Here is a 16,025-nt window from a genome sequence, read left to right as displayed (position 1 = left end):
ACACGTAATGACCTGGGCCAGAGCTACAACATGGCCTCGTCTTCTAAGACCTGTAGGATGTCTACAGGACACGTAATGACCTGGGCCAGAGCTACAACATGGCCTCGTCTTCTAAGACCTGTAGGATGTCTACAGGACACGTAATGACCTGGGCCAGAGCTACAACATGGCCTCGTCTTCTAAGACCTGTAGGATGTCTACAGGATCACTGCATGTTGAATTTAAAGGGTGTTCCATCTGTAAACCGAATTCATACACACACACACACACACACAAAAAATTAAACTAATTTCTTTTGATTTCGTGTGGTCTGTTTTTTTATATGTAGGTTTCACCCCTTCTGTTTAAAAGACTAATGCCCCATATTCCCTTTACAGTACACTACTTTGGACCCATAAGGCTCTGGTTAAAAATAGTTGCACTAGATACAGTGGAAGTCTGAAGTTTACATACACTTAGGTTGGACTCATTAAAACTCGTTTTTCAACCACTCCACAAATTTCTTGTTAACAAACTTTAGTTTTGGCAAGTCGGTTAGGACATCTGCTTTGTGCATAACACAAGTAATTTTCCCAACAATTGTTTACAGACAGATTATTTTACTTAGAATTCATTGTATCACAATTCCAGTGGGTCAGGAGTTTACATACACTAAGTTGACTGCCTTTAAAACTTCTTTGGGATAGGGGGCAGCATTTTCACTTTTGGATGAATTGGTGCCCATAGTGAACTGCCTCCTACTCTGTCCCAGATGATAATATATGCATATTATTATTACTATTGGATAGAAAACCCTCTGACGTTTCTAAAACTGTTTGAATTATGTCTGTGAGTATAACATAACTCATATGGCAGGCAAACTTCCAAACAGGAAGTGAGAATTCTGAGAAGGGTCGATGTGGAAGTTATCGCCTATTCAATTCCCTGTACTATATGGATCTGTTTGCACTTCCTACGCCTTCCACTAGATGTCAACAGTCTGTCGAATGTGGAATGAAGCCTCTAGTGTGATGTGGGGCCGGATGGGAGCTATTTGAGACAGTGGTCTGGCAGAATGCTAGTTCCTGGAGCTATTTGAGTCAGTGGTCTAGCAGAATGCTAGTTCCTGGAGCTATTTGAGTCAGTGGTCTGGCAGAACGCTAGTTCCTGGTCACGCGCGCGCTAGTCATTAAATGGCAATGTGTGCCATTACTTATACAGACATGAAGAAATGCTCTGGTTGGAACGTTATTGGATATATATGATAACAACATCCTGAAGATTGATTCTCTACTAGGTTTGACCAGTTTATTCGACTTGTAATATAACTTTTTGAATTTTCCGTCCGACGTTTGGACACGTGTACTACACATGCTAGCTAAAGTTGCTAATTGGACATAAGTAATGGACATTATTGAACAAAACAACGATTTATTGAGGAACTAGGATTCCTGGCATAACATTCTGATGAAGATAATCAAAGGTAAGGGAATATTTATGATGTAATTCCGTATTTCTTTTGACACCAACATGGCGGAGAAATTTTGTTAAATCTGAGCGCCGTCTCAGATTATTGCATGGTGTGCTTTTTACTAAAGTTTTTTAAACTTCCGCTAGCGGAACGTGTGTCCTAGAAAGGTTAAACAGTTTGGAAAATCCCAGGAAATTATGTCATGGCTTTAGAAGCTTCTGATAGGCTAATTGACATAATTTGAGTCAATTGGAGGTGTACCTGTGGATGTATTTCAAGGCCTACCTTCAAACTCAGTGCCTTTTTGCTTGACATCATGGGGAAATCAAAAGAAATCAGCCAAGACTTCAGAAAAAAATGGTAGACCTCCACAAGTCTGGTTCATCCTTGGGAGCAATTTCCAAATGCCTGAAGGGACCACCTGTACACAAGTATAAACACCATGGGACCACGCAGCCTTCATACCGCTCAGGAAGGAGACGTGTTCTGTCTCCTAGAGATGAACGTACTTTGGTGCGAAAAGTGCAAATCAATCCCAGAACAACAGCAAAGGACCTTGTGAAGATGCTGGAGGAAACAGGTACAAATGTATCTATATCCACAGTAAACATTTCCTATATCAACATAACCTGAAAGGCCGCTCAGCAAGGAAGAAGCTACTGTTCCAAAACCGGCATAAAAAAGCCAGGCTACGGTTTCTAACTGCACATGAGGACAAAGATCATACTTTCTGGAAAAATGTCCTCTGGTCTGATGAAACAAAAATAGAACTGTTTGGCCATAATGACCATTGTTATGTTTGGAGGAAAAAGGGGGGGCTTGCAAGCCGAAGAACACCATCCCAACCGTGAATCCCGGGGGTGGCAGGATCATGTTGTGGGGGTGCTTTGCTGCAGGAGGGACTGGTGCACTTCACAAAATAGATGGCATCATGAGGAAGGAAAGAAATGTGGGTATATTGAAGCGACATATCAAGACATCAGTCAGGAAGTTAAAGCTTGGTCGCAAATGGGTCTTCCAAATGGACAATGACCTGAGGCATACTTCCAAAGTTGCGGCAAAATGGCTTAAGGACAACAAAGTCAAGGTATTGGAGTGGCCATCACAAAGCCCTGACCTCAATAGAAAATTTGTGGGCAGAACTGAAAAAGCATGTGCAAGCAAGGAGGCCTACAAACCTGACTCAGTTACTCCAGCTCTGTCAGTAGGAATGGGCCAAAATCTACCCAACTTATTGTGGGAAGCTTGTGGAAAGCTACCTGAAACGTTTGACCCAAGTTACACTATATTAGTATTTGGTAGCATTGTTTATGTAAACTTCTGACCCGCTGGGAATGTGATGAAATAAATAAAAGCTGAAATAAATCATCCTCTCTACTATTATTCATTATTAAAATAAAGTGGTGATCCTAGCTCACCTAAGACAGGGAATCTTTACTAGGATTAAATGTCAGGAATTGTGAAAAACTGAGTTTAAATGTATTTGGCTAAGGTGTATGTAAACTTCTGTCTTCAACTATACGTCATAGGATGTCATTTGGGACAAAGTCCGTTTCTTTGAAGTGCTAGAGGAAGAAATTGCCTGATTGGCAGGATCCTCGCTGTGCTTAGGAGTTTCATGAACATCAACGCTTTATTGTACAGTAGCATAGCAGTGCTTTCACAGTGGTTCTTGGCTGTGCAAATCTGAATTATAGTCACATTAATTGATAACCACAACTCGGGCTGTGGAGATATTACTGGGGGCACAGAGACATAACATTTAGGGTTTATATAAAGGCTCATACATGCTTATAACAAGTTATTAAGCATTATAAACTGGTGGGGTTTGAGCCCTGAATGCTGATTGGCTGACAGCCGTGGTATATCAGACCGTATACCACGGCTGTAACAAAACGATGAATTGTTACTGCTCTAATTACGTTGGTAACCAGTGTATAATAGCATTAAGGCACCTCGGGGGTTTGTGGTATATCGGCCATATACTCTGCGTTGGGTCGTGTCTAAGAACAGCCCTTAGCCCGTGGTATATCGGCCATATACTCTGCGTTGGGTCGTGTCTAAGAACAGCCCTTAGCCCGTGGTATATCGGCCATATACTCTGCGTTGGGTCGTGTCTAAGAACAGCCCTTAGCCCGTGGTATATCGGCCATATACTCTGCGTTGGGTCGTGTCTAAGAACAGCCCTTAGCCCGTGGTATATCGGCCATATACTCTGCGTTGGGTCGTGTCTAAGAACAGCCCTTAGCCCGTGGTATATCGGCCATATACTCTGCGTTGGGTCGTGTCTATGAACAGCCCTTAGCCCGTGGTATATCGGCCATATACTCTGCGTTGGGTCGTGTCTAAGAACAGCCCTTAGCCCGTGGTATATCGGCCATATACTCTGCGTTGGGTCGTGTCTATGAACAGCGCTTAGCCCGTTGTATATCGGCCATATACTCTGCGTTGGGTCGTGTCTATGAACAGCCCTTAGCCCGTAGTATATCGGCCATATACTCTGCGTTGGGTCGTGTCTAAGAACAGCCCTTAGCCCGTGGTATATCGGCCATATACCAACCCCTCCCCCCGCACTTATTGCCTAATTATACATGCCGGCAATGTGTTTACCTATAGAACAGTTTCATTAACCAAGAGTGTCACTACGAGAGGAACTTGTTCTGCCCAGCATTAGTTTCAACCATAGATCCTTTTACGGAGTTATGATTTACTATTCTGTGTGGGTCTGAAATGGTAACCCATTTCCTCTGGGGCCCTGGTCAACACTAGTGCACTATACAAGACACAAGACACTGCATCCCATTATTTGGGGTGCAGCCCCCCCCCCCCCGGTATGGATCAATGTTGACATTGTAGCAGGGGAACAAGGACCCGTGTTTTGATTCACTCGCCTGAGGATCAAGTCACTAACCGAGACATGTTGCTACACTGTTTCAACATGGCGTAATGGAAACTTATCTGAAATCTAATTTGTGGAGGAAACCAAGGTTGACCAAAAGCCTGAGATGCTAAACAAGACACTGACCTGATGTGTTAAGGGTTTTGGTCCCAAGTGGCATCCTGTCCCCTATGGGGCCCCTGGTTAAATGTAGTGCACTACATTTAGGGAATAGGGTGCCATTTGGGATTCCGCCTAGTAAAAACCCGGGTTTGGTTGTTCAGAGAGGCTCAATGTACAAATGTTGTAAGACTTACAGAACGGTGTCCTATTTCGTTTTCCAGATGCTCTCTAAGCCTTTTGCATTGATAGTCCAAAACTTTTATTTTAAGTTTTTGAAAACCCCTTCCTAGAACATCCCCACCGCTGTAATAAACATACATTTGTTGAATTTCCTCCTGCTTCTGCACTTGTCTATGAATGGTTGATGCTACAATACCCAAACAGCTGTTGATTGGTTAGAATTAGGGATGCAACGTTCCTGTAACTTTTACAAAATGTCCAGGTTTTCCAGAAATCCAAAATTGGAGGATTCCTGGATGTCCGGCTTATTCCGTCCTGATTCTCTGAGTCTTTTAACTGCGATTCCTGGAAAACCAGGGAATTTTGGGGAAGTTACTAGTAGTTTGCAACCCTAGTAGTGGGGAGGGGAGGGGAGGGGGGGGCTCCTTCAGACTCAAACCATTGCAGATGTTAATCGTCCTGTTAAGGACAACACATCTTTAGGGATAGTTTCAGACGATAACATGATACATGTGAACAGGGTGTACCTGATGGTGTCCAAGTCACAGTATTGCTCAATGAGTCTACTAATGGGAATGTTTAGAATGTCCTATGTACTGTAACAGACTAGTATTTCTCGTGCCTTTTACGAGTAAAGTGGCAAACTGTAACTGGTGGCAAACATAATGTTACTCTTTCATATTTTGAATTCTTCGTCAATTGGCAAAGTGTAGAAGCGCCTTGCAGTTCGTCTCTTACCTTGTCTCCCAATCAATCAATCAATCAATTGTATTTTACATTAGCAGTTGTCCCAGAGTGTTTAGAAGATACCCAGCCTACAACCTAAGAGCCATGCTGGGGCAGAAACTACCTCTCCTTTGAGTCTGATGTTAATGTAGCTGTATTGTCACTCATGCTGCTACAGGTCAGTGAACTTGGTATCACCCAGTGATACATCTGCTACAGGTCAGTGAACTTGGTATCACTAGTGATACATCTGCTACAGGTCAGTGAACTGGTCATCACTAGTGATACATCTGCTACAGGTCAGTAAACTGGGCATCACTAGTGATACATCTGCTACTGGTCAGTGAACTGGGCATCACTAGAGGATGTCATAAGGTGAATGCACCAATTTGTAAGTCGCTCTGGATAAGAGCGTCTGCTAAATGACTTAAATGTAATGTAAATGATACATCTGCTACAGGTCAGTGAACTGGGCATCACATCTGCTACAGGTCAGTGAACTGGGCATCACTAGTGATACATCTGCTACAGGTCAGTGAAGTGGGCATCACATCTGCTACAGGTCAGTAAATTGGGCATCACATCTGCTACAGGTCAGTAAATTGGGCATCACATCTGCTACATGTCAGTGAACTGGGCATCACTAATGATACATCTGCTACAGGTCAGTAAACTTGTCATCTCTCTAGATCTAGTACCAGATGGGATGACCCAACCCACCACCACAAAAAAAACCAGGGGCTGATCCATTTTTAGCCCAGTGGGCCTATCTACCCTGGGATCATTATCAAATCAAATGTATTTATATAGCCCTTCTTACATCAGCTGATATCTCAAAGTGCTGTACAGAAATCTGGGTAATAATGGCGTCCTCGAGGAAGAAAATGGGCTGGTGCGTTTAGAAATGCCAGGGCTGATTTCTGGTCCCAGTCCGCCCCTAACCACCACCCCCTGGTCTCTGTAACCACCTACCCCCCCCCCCCCCCCCCATATGCAGATTTAGTGCCCATTTCAGGTGGTCCCAGTCCGCCCCTAACCCCCCCCATATGCAGATTTAGTGCCCATTTCAGGTGGTCCCAGTCCGCCCCTAACCCCCCCCATATGCAGATTTAGTGCCCATTTCAGGTGGTCCCAGTCCGCCCCTAACCCCCCCCATATGCAGATTTAGTGCCCATTTCAGGTGTGCACAGTAATATCTTTAGCAACATCACTAACAATAGGTCAAGCAAGGTCATGTGAATGCTTGACAAACCAAAATAAAATGTGTTGTGTTTTATTGTAGTCTATCTATCCTTGCCCTTTCCTGGTTTGATCTTTAATGGTTCCCACTGTGTGTTCAGCTGCTAAGTCTTGAACTGGCTTTGATGGAATAATGACACCTTTTGTAAGACTTGTGTGATTTATCAGCAGAACACCTTTTACCTCCTGTTGGATGTGTGTCAAGGAGGGAGTGAGTGAGGGAGGGAGGGAAGGAGGGAGGGAGGGAGGGTGTGTGTTCCTGCGTGCGTCTGTCTCACATTCACGGCTAAGTAACAGAAGAGTAACTTCCCTAATTCGTCATTCACATTGATGACAGGAGGTAAAAAATGTAACAGATCAGTGATACTTGTCTGTCAGCGGTAGACTCAGACTTTCCACCTAGCCACCTAGCCTATGTGTCAGATCCCTAACAGGCAAGATGATTATCAATGGCTATAAAATAACCTACTGCCAAACTTTTAAAATGCTGAACTGTAAATGTAGAAAAAAACAACAAACCAGGAACTTTTGTTGGATTGTCAATTTAAAAAAGTTTAAACTGAACTAAACTTCCATTTGAAATTTCATTTTATACGCAGTGCTGCAAGTAAAACATATCGACTCCGTTTGGGTATGATTTTATTAATTCAATATTTATCCAAACAATTAAACATAAGACATTTCTTATTGTTGAGTAAAAATAATAATAATCACCACGCTGCGCCTGTTTTTCAAAACAGGTCATGTGCCAAATATGGTCTTTTCATCATTACGTTCAAAACATTGCGCGCGTGGAGTTGTGGGCTGAGTTGGCTCGGTTACATCACTGGGAGCCATAAAAGCTCATTGACACACTCGCCAGAGTACAACACTGTGGGACGACTTTTACCTCTTTAACATAGAGAGAAGACTCTCTGCTGCTGCAGCCCTGGACTGGACTCTCTCTCTCTCTCTGGATACCTTTTTACTCTTCACAGCAGAAAGGAGATTTGTGTCAAAGATATGAAGAAACCAACATCTGTGTTTAGCAATATAAAGGTAAGTTGTTTAGTTATTTATCATTCATATTAGTTATTTATTATTGGAGACATTTTGATTAAAACACATACCTGCCCCTCTTCATTTAGAAGAGTGTTTTTGGGGGGGGGGGGGTATTTTCTCCAACACATAGAATGTCTCTGATTTGGTAAAAGCAACGTTTGGTCCATACAGTCCTGCTCAGGTGGCACTGAGCAACCAGGGAGCTTGGATCAACTATCTCCTTCATTACTCATTCTGGCTACTGATAGCTACTTCATTTCATCGTCAACCTGTTTTGTATGTCTGAATTATCAACATGGCTAATCAAAATACACGTGATCTTCAGTGGATATAGCCTGCCCTGTATCATGAAATAGCCTGCCCTGTACCATGAGAATGTGCACCTACATTCCTCTAGACATAAAACGCTCTATAGTAGCCTAGGGCTACAGATCCTCAACATGTTCCTAGAGCAGTCTGTTATGTTTTAAACATTTTTTAAAAAGCGGCTATAACTACAGAAGTTTATTCTCAATACTAATGACGTCACACAGTTATGTTAGCCACACCTGGATGCGTTTCAGCGTTGCATGTTGCCCGGGGCGGAATAGTGTACCTTGCACCGCTTCAGTTGTCGTTGTAGCAACAAATATTCCTGGAACGTCTTTTCCTCCCTTTGTTTGGTCCGTTTGACGTAATATGGTTCATTACCCATCCTACCCTGGTGTGGAGGGGGGTCCTTCATCCTAATGAATGGGACGGATGTCACAACATCTGGTCTCACCAGGGTTCATTTTGGCTTTTTTTATTTTTATATATTTTTTTTTTAGAGAGTCTATTCTTAGTCATTTTGACAAAAAATATCATTAAGTCTTAGTCACATTTTTTTTTTGTCATTTTAAATAATGATTTCGTCTAGTTATTGTCAAAATGATAAAACACTGGGCCATTCTAGTCACATCACATTTATATTGCCTCATTAACCTATAGTAAACATTAATCACTGACTTCCGTGTGCACAAACAGACCTAGCTTGTAATACAAATATATTGTTCTACAGAACATCCTATTCTCTTCCCAACAGCAGAAATATGACAAACATATATACGAATATATAACCATTATCTGGCCATGTAAATTCCTAATTCAGCCTACATAGATATTACACATTACATAGAAAACAGACACGGGAGAGGGAGGGAGAGAGAGAGAAAAAAAAACACCAAATGACACAAAGTATTGCCAAAGTCGTATGGGGTTGCACCTCCATCTCTCGATCGCATCATTGACATTGTTATCAACGTTCCACAGTCGCTTCAGCCACACTGAGGTCCAGAAATAGTGCGGGAGGGTAATGGCTGAACGGGAGGGTAATGACTGAACGGGAGGGTAATGACTGAACGGGAGGGTAATGAATGTTTCACCCAGTGATGTAGTCGAGTCACTAAACCTCGAGGCCCAATCCCGTCTCAAGTCCCCGGTCGGAGTCACAAATGGGCGAGTCACGAGTCACTATGGCTGAAGTCTGAGACCCAGTGCTCGAGTCCTGGTCCAAGTGCTCAAGTCTGAGTCACTGGGTCCACATGAACTCAAACTAAAGTTATTTACGTAGTCAGATATAATGTAGTGGTAAGAAAGATTTAGTAATTAAATTGTTTGGTTTCTTTCTGTGCCACCAAAGGTTTGCATATAGGCTACTGGTAATGTTACCATCGATACGGTCAGTAGACTACTGGTAATGTTACCATCGATACGGTCAGTAGACTACTGGTAAGGGCCAAGACACCAGAGGTGGCAGAACGGAGTGTGCTGGGGTTGGGGTGTAGGGTTTGAGCAGAGCCTGAAGGGTAGGGAGGGGCAGTTCCTGTTGCTGGTCCGTAGGTAAGAACCATGGTCTTGTAGTGGATGGGTTGGGGTGTAGGGTTTGAGCAGAGCCTGAAGGGTAGGGAGCGGCAGTTCCTGTTGCTGGTCCGTAGGTAAGAACCATGGTCTTGTAGTGGATGGGTTAGGGTGTAGGGTTTGAGCAGAGCCTGAAGGGTAGGGAGCGGCAGTTCCTGTTGCTGGTCCGTAGGTAAGAACCATGGTCTTGTAGTGGATGGGTTAGGGTGTAGGGTTTGAGCAGAGCCTGAAGGGTAGGGAGCGGCAGTTCCTGTTGCTGGTCCGTAGGTAAGAACCATGGTCTTGTAGTGGATGGGTTAGGGTGTAGGGTTTGAGCAGAGCCTGAAGGGTAGGGAGCGGCAGTTCCTGTTGCTGGTCCGTAGGTAAGAACCATGGTCTTGTAGTGGATGGGTTAGGGTGTAGGGTTTGAGCAGAGCCTGAAGGGTAGGGAGAGGCAGTTCCTGTTGCTGGTCCGTAGGTAAGAACCATGGTCTTGTAGTGGATGGGAGCTTCGACTGGAAGCCAGTACAGTGTGCGGAGGCTCAGGGTGACATGGGAGAATTTGGGAAGGTTGAACACCAGGCGGGCTGCAGCGTTCTGGATAAGTTGCAGGGGTTTGATGGCATGTCCACGGGCACTACAAGGTTCTTTGCATTCTGGGACAGCGTGAAGTTGTCAACCGTGACGGAGGGGTCTTGGAGCATGGCAGGCCTTCTCTAGGAGGAAGAGCAGCTCCGTCCTGAGACTGAGCTTGAGGTGGTGTGCTGACATCCAAACTGAGATATCTGCCAGGCACTCGGATGCATGTCGCCACCTGGGTGTCAGAAGGAGGAAAAGGAGAAAAGTAGTTAAGTGTCATCCACATAGCAATGATAGGAGAGACCATGTGAGGATATGACGGAGCCAAGTGACTTGGTGTATAGAGAGAAGAAGACGGGGCCTAGAACTGAACCCTGGGGGACACCAATAGTGAGAGTACATGGTGCAGACACGGACCCCTCTCCATGTCAGCTGGTAGGAGCGGCCTGCCAGGTAGGATGCAATCCAGGAGTGTGCAGAGCCTGAGATGCCCAGCCCTGAGAGAGTGGAGAGGAGGATCTGATAGTTCACGGTGTCAAAGGCAGAGGATAGATCTAGGAGGATGAGAACAGAGGAGAGCGAGTCAGCTTTGACAGTGCAGAGAGCCTCCGTGACAGAGAAGAGCAGTCTCAGTTGAGTGACCCGTCTTGAAGCCTGACTGGTTAGGGTGAAGAAGATGGTTCTGAGAGAGATAACGAGAAAGTTTGTCAGAAACGGCACATGCTCAAGTGTTTTGTAAAGAAAAGAAAATAATGTAATTTTTGACCTTAAGAGTCGAGTGTTGGTTTCTTGAGGAGGGGAGCCACTCTGTCCATTTTGAGTAAGTGGTCAGGGCGGAGTTAATGGGGGAAGTGAGGAATGGATGAAAGGTCTCCAGAAATGTTCTGGAGGAGGGGATTGAGTTGTGTAGGCAGGTTGATGTGTGGCCATACCTCAATTGTCCCAGGATTTTGCCTGGAGAGAGAGAGAGGGGATAAAGATGTCAAGGCCTAGGGTAGGTCTGTGTAAGTGAGACCAGTGGACTCAATAGGCTGAGTGAATGAGCAGCGGATGTCGTCAAAGTCATCCGCAGAGGGGGTGGAGGATTAAGGAGGGAGGAGAAGGTGGGAAAGAGTTTCCCAGGGTTAGAGGCAGAGTGGTAGAAAGTGGATTTAACCGCCGATACAGAGGAAGAGAAGGTAGAGAGGAGGGTGTGAAAGGATGATAGGATCCAGAGGAAGAGAAGGTAGAGAGGAGGGTGTGAAAGGATGATAGGTCCTCTGGAAGTTTAGGTTTCCTCCAATTTTTGTTCTGTAATTTTGTAACGAGTCACTCAGCCATGGAGCAGGAGGGAAAGGCCGAGCCGGCCGGGAGGAAAGGCGACAGTGCAAGTCATAGAATGCGGAAAGGGAGGAGAGTAGGGTCGAGAAGACAGCAGGGAGAAGGATTTAGAAGATGGGAGAGAGGATAGAAGAGGAGATAATAGTGGGAGAGAGAGAGTGAAGATTGCGACGGCACATGACCATCTGTGTAGGGGTTGAGTGGTTAGGGTTGGAGGAAAGGGAGACGGGAAAGGAAACAAAGTAGTGATCAGAGACCTGGAGGGGGGTTACAGTGAGATTAGTAGGAGAACAGAGACCTGGAGGGTGGTTACAGTGAGATTAGTAGGAGAACAGAGACCTGGAGTGGGGTTACAGTGAGATTAGTAGGAGAACAGAGACCTGGAGGGTGGTTACAGTGAGATTAGTAGGAGAACAGAGACCTGGAGGGGGTTTACAGTGAGATTAGTAGGAGAACAGAGACCTGGAGGGGGGTTACAGTGAGATTAGTAGGAGAACAGAGACCTGGAGGGGGGTTACAGTGAGATTAGTAGGAGAACAGAGACCTGGAGGAGGGTTATAGTGAGATTAGTAGGAGAACAGAGACCTGGAGGGGGTTTACAGTGAGATTAGTAGGAGAACAGAGACCTGGAGGGGGTTTACAGTGAGATTAGTAGGAGAACAGAGACCTGGAGGGGGTTACAGTGAGATTAGTAGGAGAACAGAGACCTGGAGGAGGTTACAGTGAGATTAGTAGGAGAACAGAGACCTGGAGGGGGGTTACAGTGAGATTAGTAGGAGAACAGAGACCTGGAGGGGGTTACAGTGAGATTAGTAGGAGAACAGAGACCTGGAGGAGGGTTACAGTGAGATTAGTAGGAGAACAGAGACCTGGAGGGGGTTTACAGTGAGATTAGTAGGAGAACAGAGACCTGGAGTGGGGTTACAGTGAGATTAGTAGGAAAACAGAGACCTGGAGGAGGGTTACAGTGAGATTAGTAGGAGAACAGAGACCTGGAGGGGGGTTACAGTGAGATTAGTAGGAGAACAGAGACCTGGAGGAGGGTTACAGTGAGATTAGTAGGAGAACAGAGACCTGGAGGGGGTTACAGTGAGATTAGTAGGAGAACAGAGACCTGGAGGGGGGTTACAGTGAGATTAGTAGGAGAACAGAGACCTGGAGGGGGTTTACAGTGAGATTAGTAGGAGAACAGAGACCTGGAGGAGGGTTACAGTGAGATTAGTAGGAGAACAGAGACCTGGAGGGGGTTTACAGTGAGATTAGTAGGAGAACAGAGACCTGGAGGAGGGTTACAGTGAGATTAGTAGGAGAACAGAGACCTGGAGGAGGGTTGCAGTGAAATTAGTAGGAGAATAGAGACCTGGAGGAGGGTTGCAGCCTCTAGTAAAGATCAGGTCAAGCATATTGCCTGCCTTGTGAGTGGGAGGGGATAGCGAAAGGATGAGGTCAAAAAAGGCAAAGAAAGATACATTTATCTAAGGCAGATGTCGGGAGGTTGAAGTCGCCCAGTACGAAAAGCGGTGAGCCATCATCAGGAAATGAGTTTATCAAGGTGTCAAATTCATTGAGGAACTCTCTAAGGGCACCTGGTGGGCGATTATGACAACAATGTTAAGCTTGAGTGGACAAGTGATAGTGACCGCATAGAATTCAAAATGAGGAGATGGACAGGTGAGAGAGTGGGAGAAAGAGACTCTCCACATAGGAGAAACTAGTAGCATCGTGCCAGATTCTCTCGGACTATGAGAGAAAACGTAGTCGGATGAAGAGAGAGCAGCTGGAGTAGCAGTGATCTCTGAGGTGATCCACATCTCTGTCAGGGACAACATGGTCCAGGGAGACCGGGAATACCAACCATGGGTTGTCTGCGCAGGGTTCTAAATTCTAAATGAGAAGGGTTGCAGCCCAGTGGTAGGGAGCGTCTGTGAAGCCAACAGGGAGAGGAATGAACTGGGATAGAAAACACACGTACAGTAAGGTGCCAGAGCTACAAAATAGCTAAATGAGATAATCTGTAATTAACGAGGTAAGATACTGAAACATTCCTCTATTTCCTTCCTCCAATAACTCGGCAGAACCATCTTTGTATCGGCGGATGGTCTTAGTTTTGATGACGAGACCATCGCCGCTGGCACTGATTACCAAAACCACAACTGTCAAAAATGGCCCCGCCCCTTGATCCTGGTTAATGTGTCAAACAATCAGCTGCAAGATATGAGCAGGAAGCAGTTCACACACCAAGTAGACTGCTGAGAAGACAGGAAGCAGTTCACACACCAAGTAGACCACTGGGAAGACAGGAAGCAGTTCACACACCAAGTAGACTGCTGGGAAGACAGGAAGCAGTTCACACACCAAGTAGGCTGCTGGGAAGACAGGAAGCAGTTCACACACCAAGTAGGCTACTGAGAAGACAGGAAGCAGTTCACACACCAAGTAGGCTACTGAGAAGACAGGAAGCAGTTCACACACCAAGTAGGCTACTGAGAAGACAGGAAGCAGTTCACACACCAAGTAGGCTGCTGGGAAGACAGGAAGCAGTTCACACACCAAGTAGGCTACTGAGAAGACAGGAAGCAGTTCACACACCAAGTAGGCTGCTGGGAAGACAGGAAGCAGTTCACACACCAAGTAGGCTACTGAGAAGACAGGAAGCAGTTCACACACCAAGTAGGCTACTGAGAAGACAGGAAGCAGTTCACACACACCAAGTAGGCTGCTGAGAAGACAGTCAGCACTTAAAGTAGCTGGCTTTAGCTAACAAGCAAAACGTTCTCGAACGTTGCAGATAGAAATGTCACGAATAGAGCTGACGTTGTTCCTAATTCAACATGTCACAGAGGCATGTTTGTTCTGCATAGCATATTTCTATCTGAACGTTCCAAAACGTTGTGTCCTGCTGAACGCGCCCCAGGTTGTTAGCTATAGCTAGCTAATGGAGGTACCACTGAACAAGGCGTAGCCTAAACAAATGGTTAACGGTCCCGTCCGCAAGTTGCCTAGTTTTAAAACTGCCCCGCGATATGCTTTATGGTTGTTAAACGCACGATAGAAAGAAACAAACTTAGCGCCGGTATTATGGGTCATATCTTTTCAACGGAAGAATCAAGTCTTTTTTTTTCTGAGGAAAAAAAGGGAGACTTGGCTAGTACTTTGGCTACAGAACCTGGCTATGAAATGCAAATTGGGGAAAGTACGAGGACTGAATGAGACTACAAATTCAAAAACTTTTCTATACTCAAGGCAGTGAAATACATTCTGTAACTAGACTGTTGTTTTACTATTAAACTTAATGCTGCAATTGTTTTTATTTTGGTAACAGCTTGTGTTTTCAGCTTGTGTTTCGCAGCCGTTTCCTGCAGTCAAATGACCACATCGTCCTCTTGTGGCTTTATGGGTGGAATGCTATTCATATTTTTCATAATTAATAAACATATCTTTTTAAATGCTAAAAATATGGTGTTTCTATGTCAAACGTGTTATATTTCAGTCTTCTGTAATGTATATACTGTGTAATATTGGGATGCAAACTCAAAATGTAATACACTTTAACTCTATATATCTGACATGGTACAGGTGTCTTTTATTTTAAGCCCATAACCATGTGTGTGAAGTGTTTACTTTTGATTAAGACTTACCAAAAAAAACACTGTGTGACCTTGATTTAACCCACTGAGGTAAAAGGTTAACCAGGGTTGCTAATTAGAAGGCTGGTGATGACTGGTTAGCTACGGTGAAGCAAGAGATTCGCCTGGCATGAGGTGTATAATTGTAGGGGGAGCTGGGGCGGAGCCTGTCTGCCAACAAGCTGATTTAGTTTGAGGTGGGTGTGTGGCGCGTCCTTCCCACCTGCTGAACAGAACTGTGCTGTGCTGCTAGTATTTATTTACTTATCACTGAAAAACGTTAATTCTCTCCCAAAAAAACACTTGTCCAGTCCACTTAATAGTCAACATTTTGTCAGAGATATTTTATGTTTTAGAGGGTAGCTCAGCTATAATATTGCAGATAGACTGCGGCTTCTATCAATGTAGTTGTCTGGATCATTTCGAATCCCCCATTTATATATTTTTGTTGTAAATATAAATATTATTTTCAAAATATATATTTTCCATTATTATTTCCCCTAAGCCTACTGCCCCTCCCCTAATTGGAATGAACTAATGGAAAACAACAATTAGGATTCTACTTCCAGCTCATACAGTTGAAGTAAGAAGTTTACATACACCTCAGCCAAATACATTTAAACTCAGTTGTTCACAAGTCCTGACATTTAATCCCAGTAACAATTCCCTGTCTTAGGTCAGTTAGGATCACCACTTTATTTTAAGAATGTCAAACGTCAGAATAATAGTAGAGAGAATGATTTATTTCAGCTTTTCTTTCTGTCATCACATTTCCAGTGGGTCAGAAGTTTACATACACTCAATTAGTATTTGGTAGCATTGCCTTTAAATTGTTTTACTTGGGTCAAATGTTTCGGGTAGCCTTCTACAAGCTTCCCGCAATAAGTTGGGTGAATTTTGGCCCATTCCTACTGACAGAGCTGGAGTAACTGAGTCAGGTTTGTAGGCCTCCTTGCTGGCGCATGCTTTTTCAGTTCTACCCACTGATTTTCTATAGGATTGAGGT

The 16,025-nt window shown here is 44.5% G+C and overlaps 2 protein-coding genes across 4 annotated transcripts in view; both read left to right on the top strand.

Moving 5' to 3' along the window:
• LOC129869469 (tyrosine-protein kinase RYK-like) overlaps positions 1 to 299 on the top strand; it is a gene marked incomplete in the record, with an annotated part of 143,829 nt that extends 143,530 nt beyond the window's left edge. Inside the window, 1 exon segment of the mRNA XM_055943921.1 lies at positions 193 to 299.
• A 7,144-nt stretch (positions 300 to 7,443) lies between these two features.
• LOC129869468 (solute carrier organic anion transporter family member 2A1-like) overlaps positions 7,444 to 16,025 on the top strand; it is a 103,165-nt gene continuing 94,583 nt past the window's right edge. For all 3 annotated transcript variants that reach the window (XR_008761910.1, XR_008761911.1, XM_055943920.1), the window contains exon 1: positions 7,444 to 7,634. Coding sequence is in view for 1 of the 3 variants with exons in the window: in XM_055943920.1 (XP_055799895.1) it covers positions 7,599 to 7,634 (36 nt within the window). In the remaining 2 variants the exon portion in view is untranslated. The remainder of the gene's footprint in view (positions 7,635 to 16,025) is intronic.

Source organism: Salvelinus fontinalis, chromosome 14, assembly GCF_029448725.1.
Source record: "Salvelinus fontinalis isolate EN_2023a chromosome 14, ASM2944872v1, whole genome shotgun sequence".
Lineage (NCBI taxonomy): Eukaryota > Metazoa > Chordata > Actinopteri > Salmoniformes > Salmonidae > Salvelinus > Salvelinus fontinalis.
The sequence above is the reverse complement of the archived record's forward strand: the minus strand, read 5'-3'. Positions and strand labels throughout refer to the sequence as shown.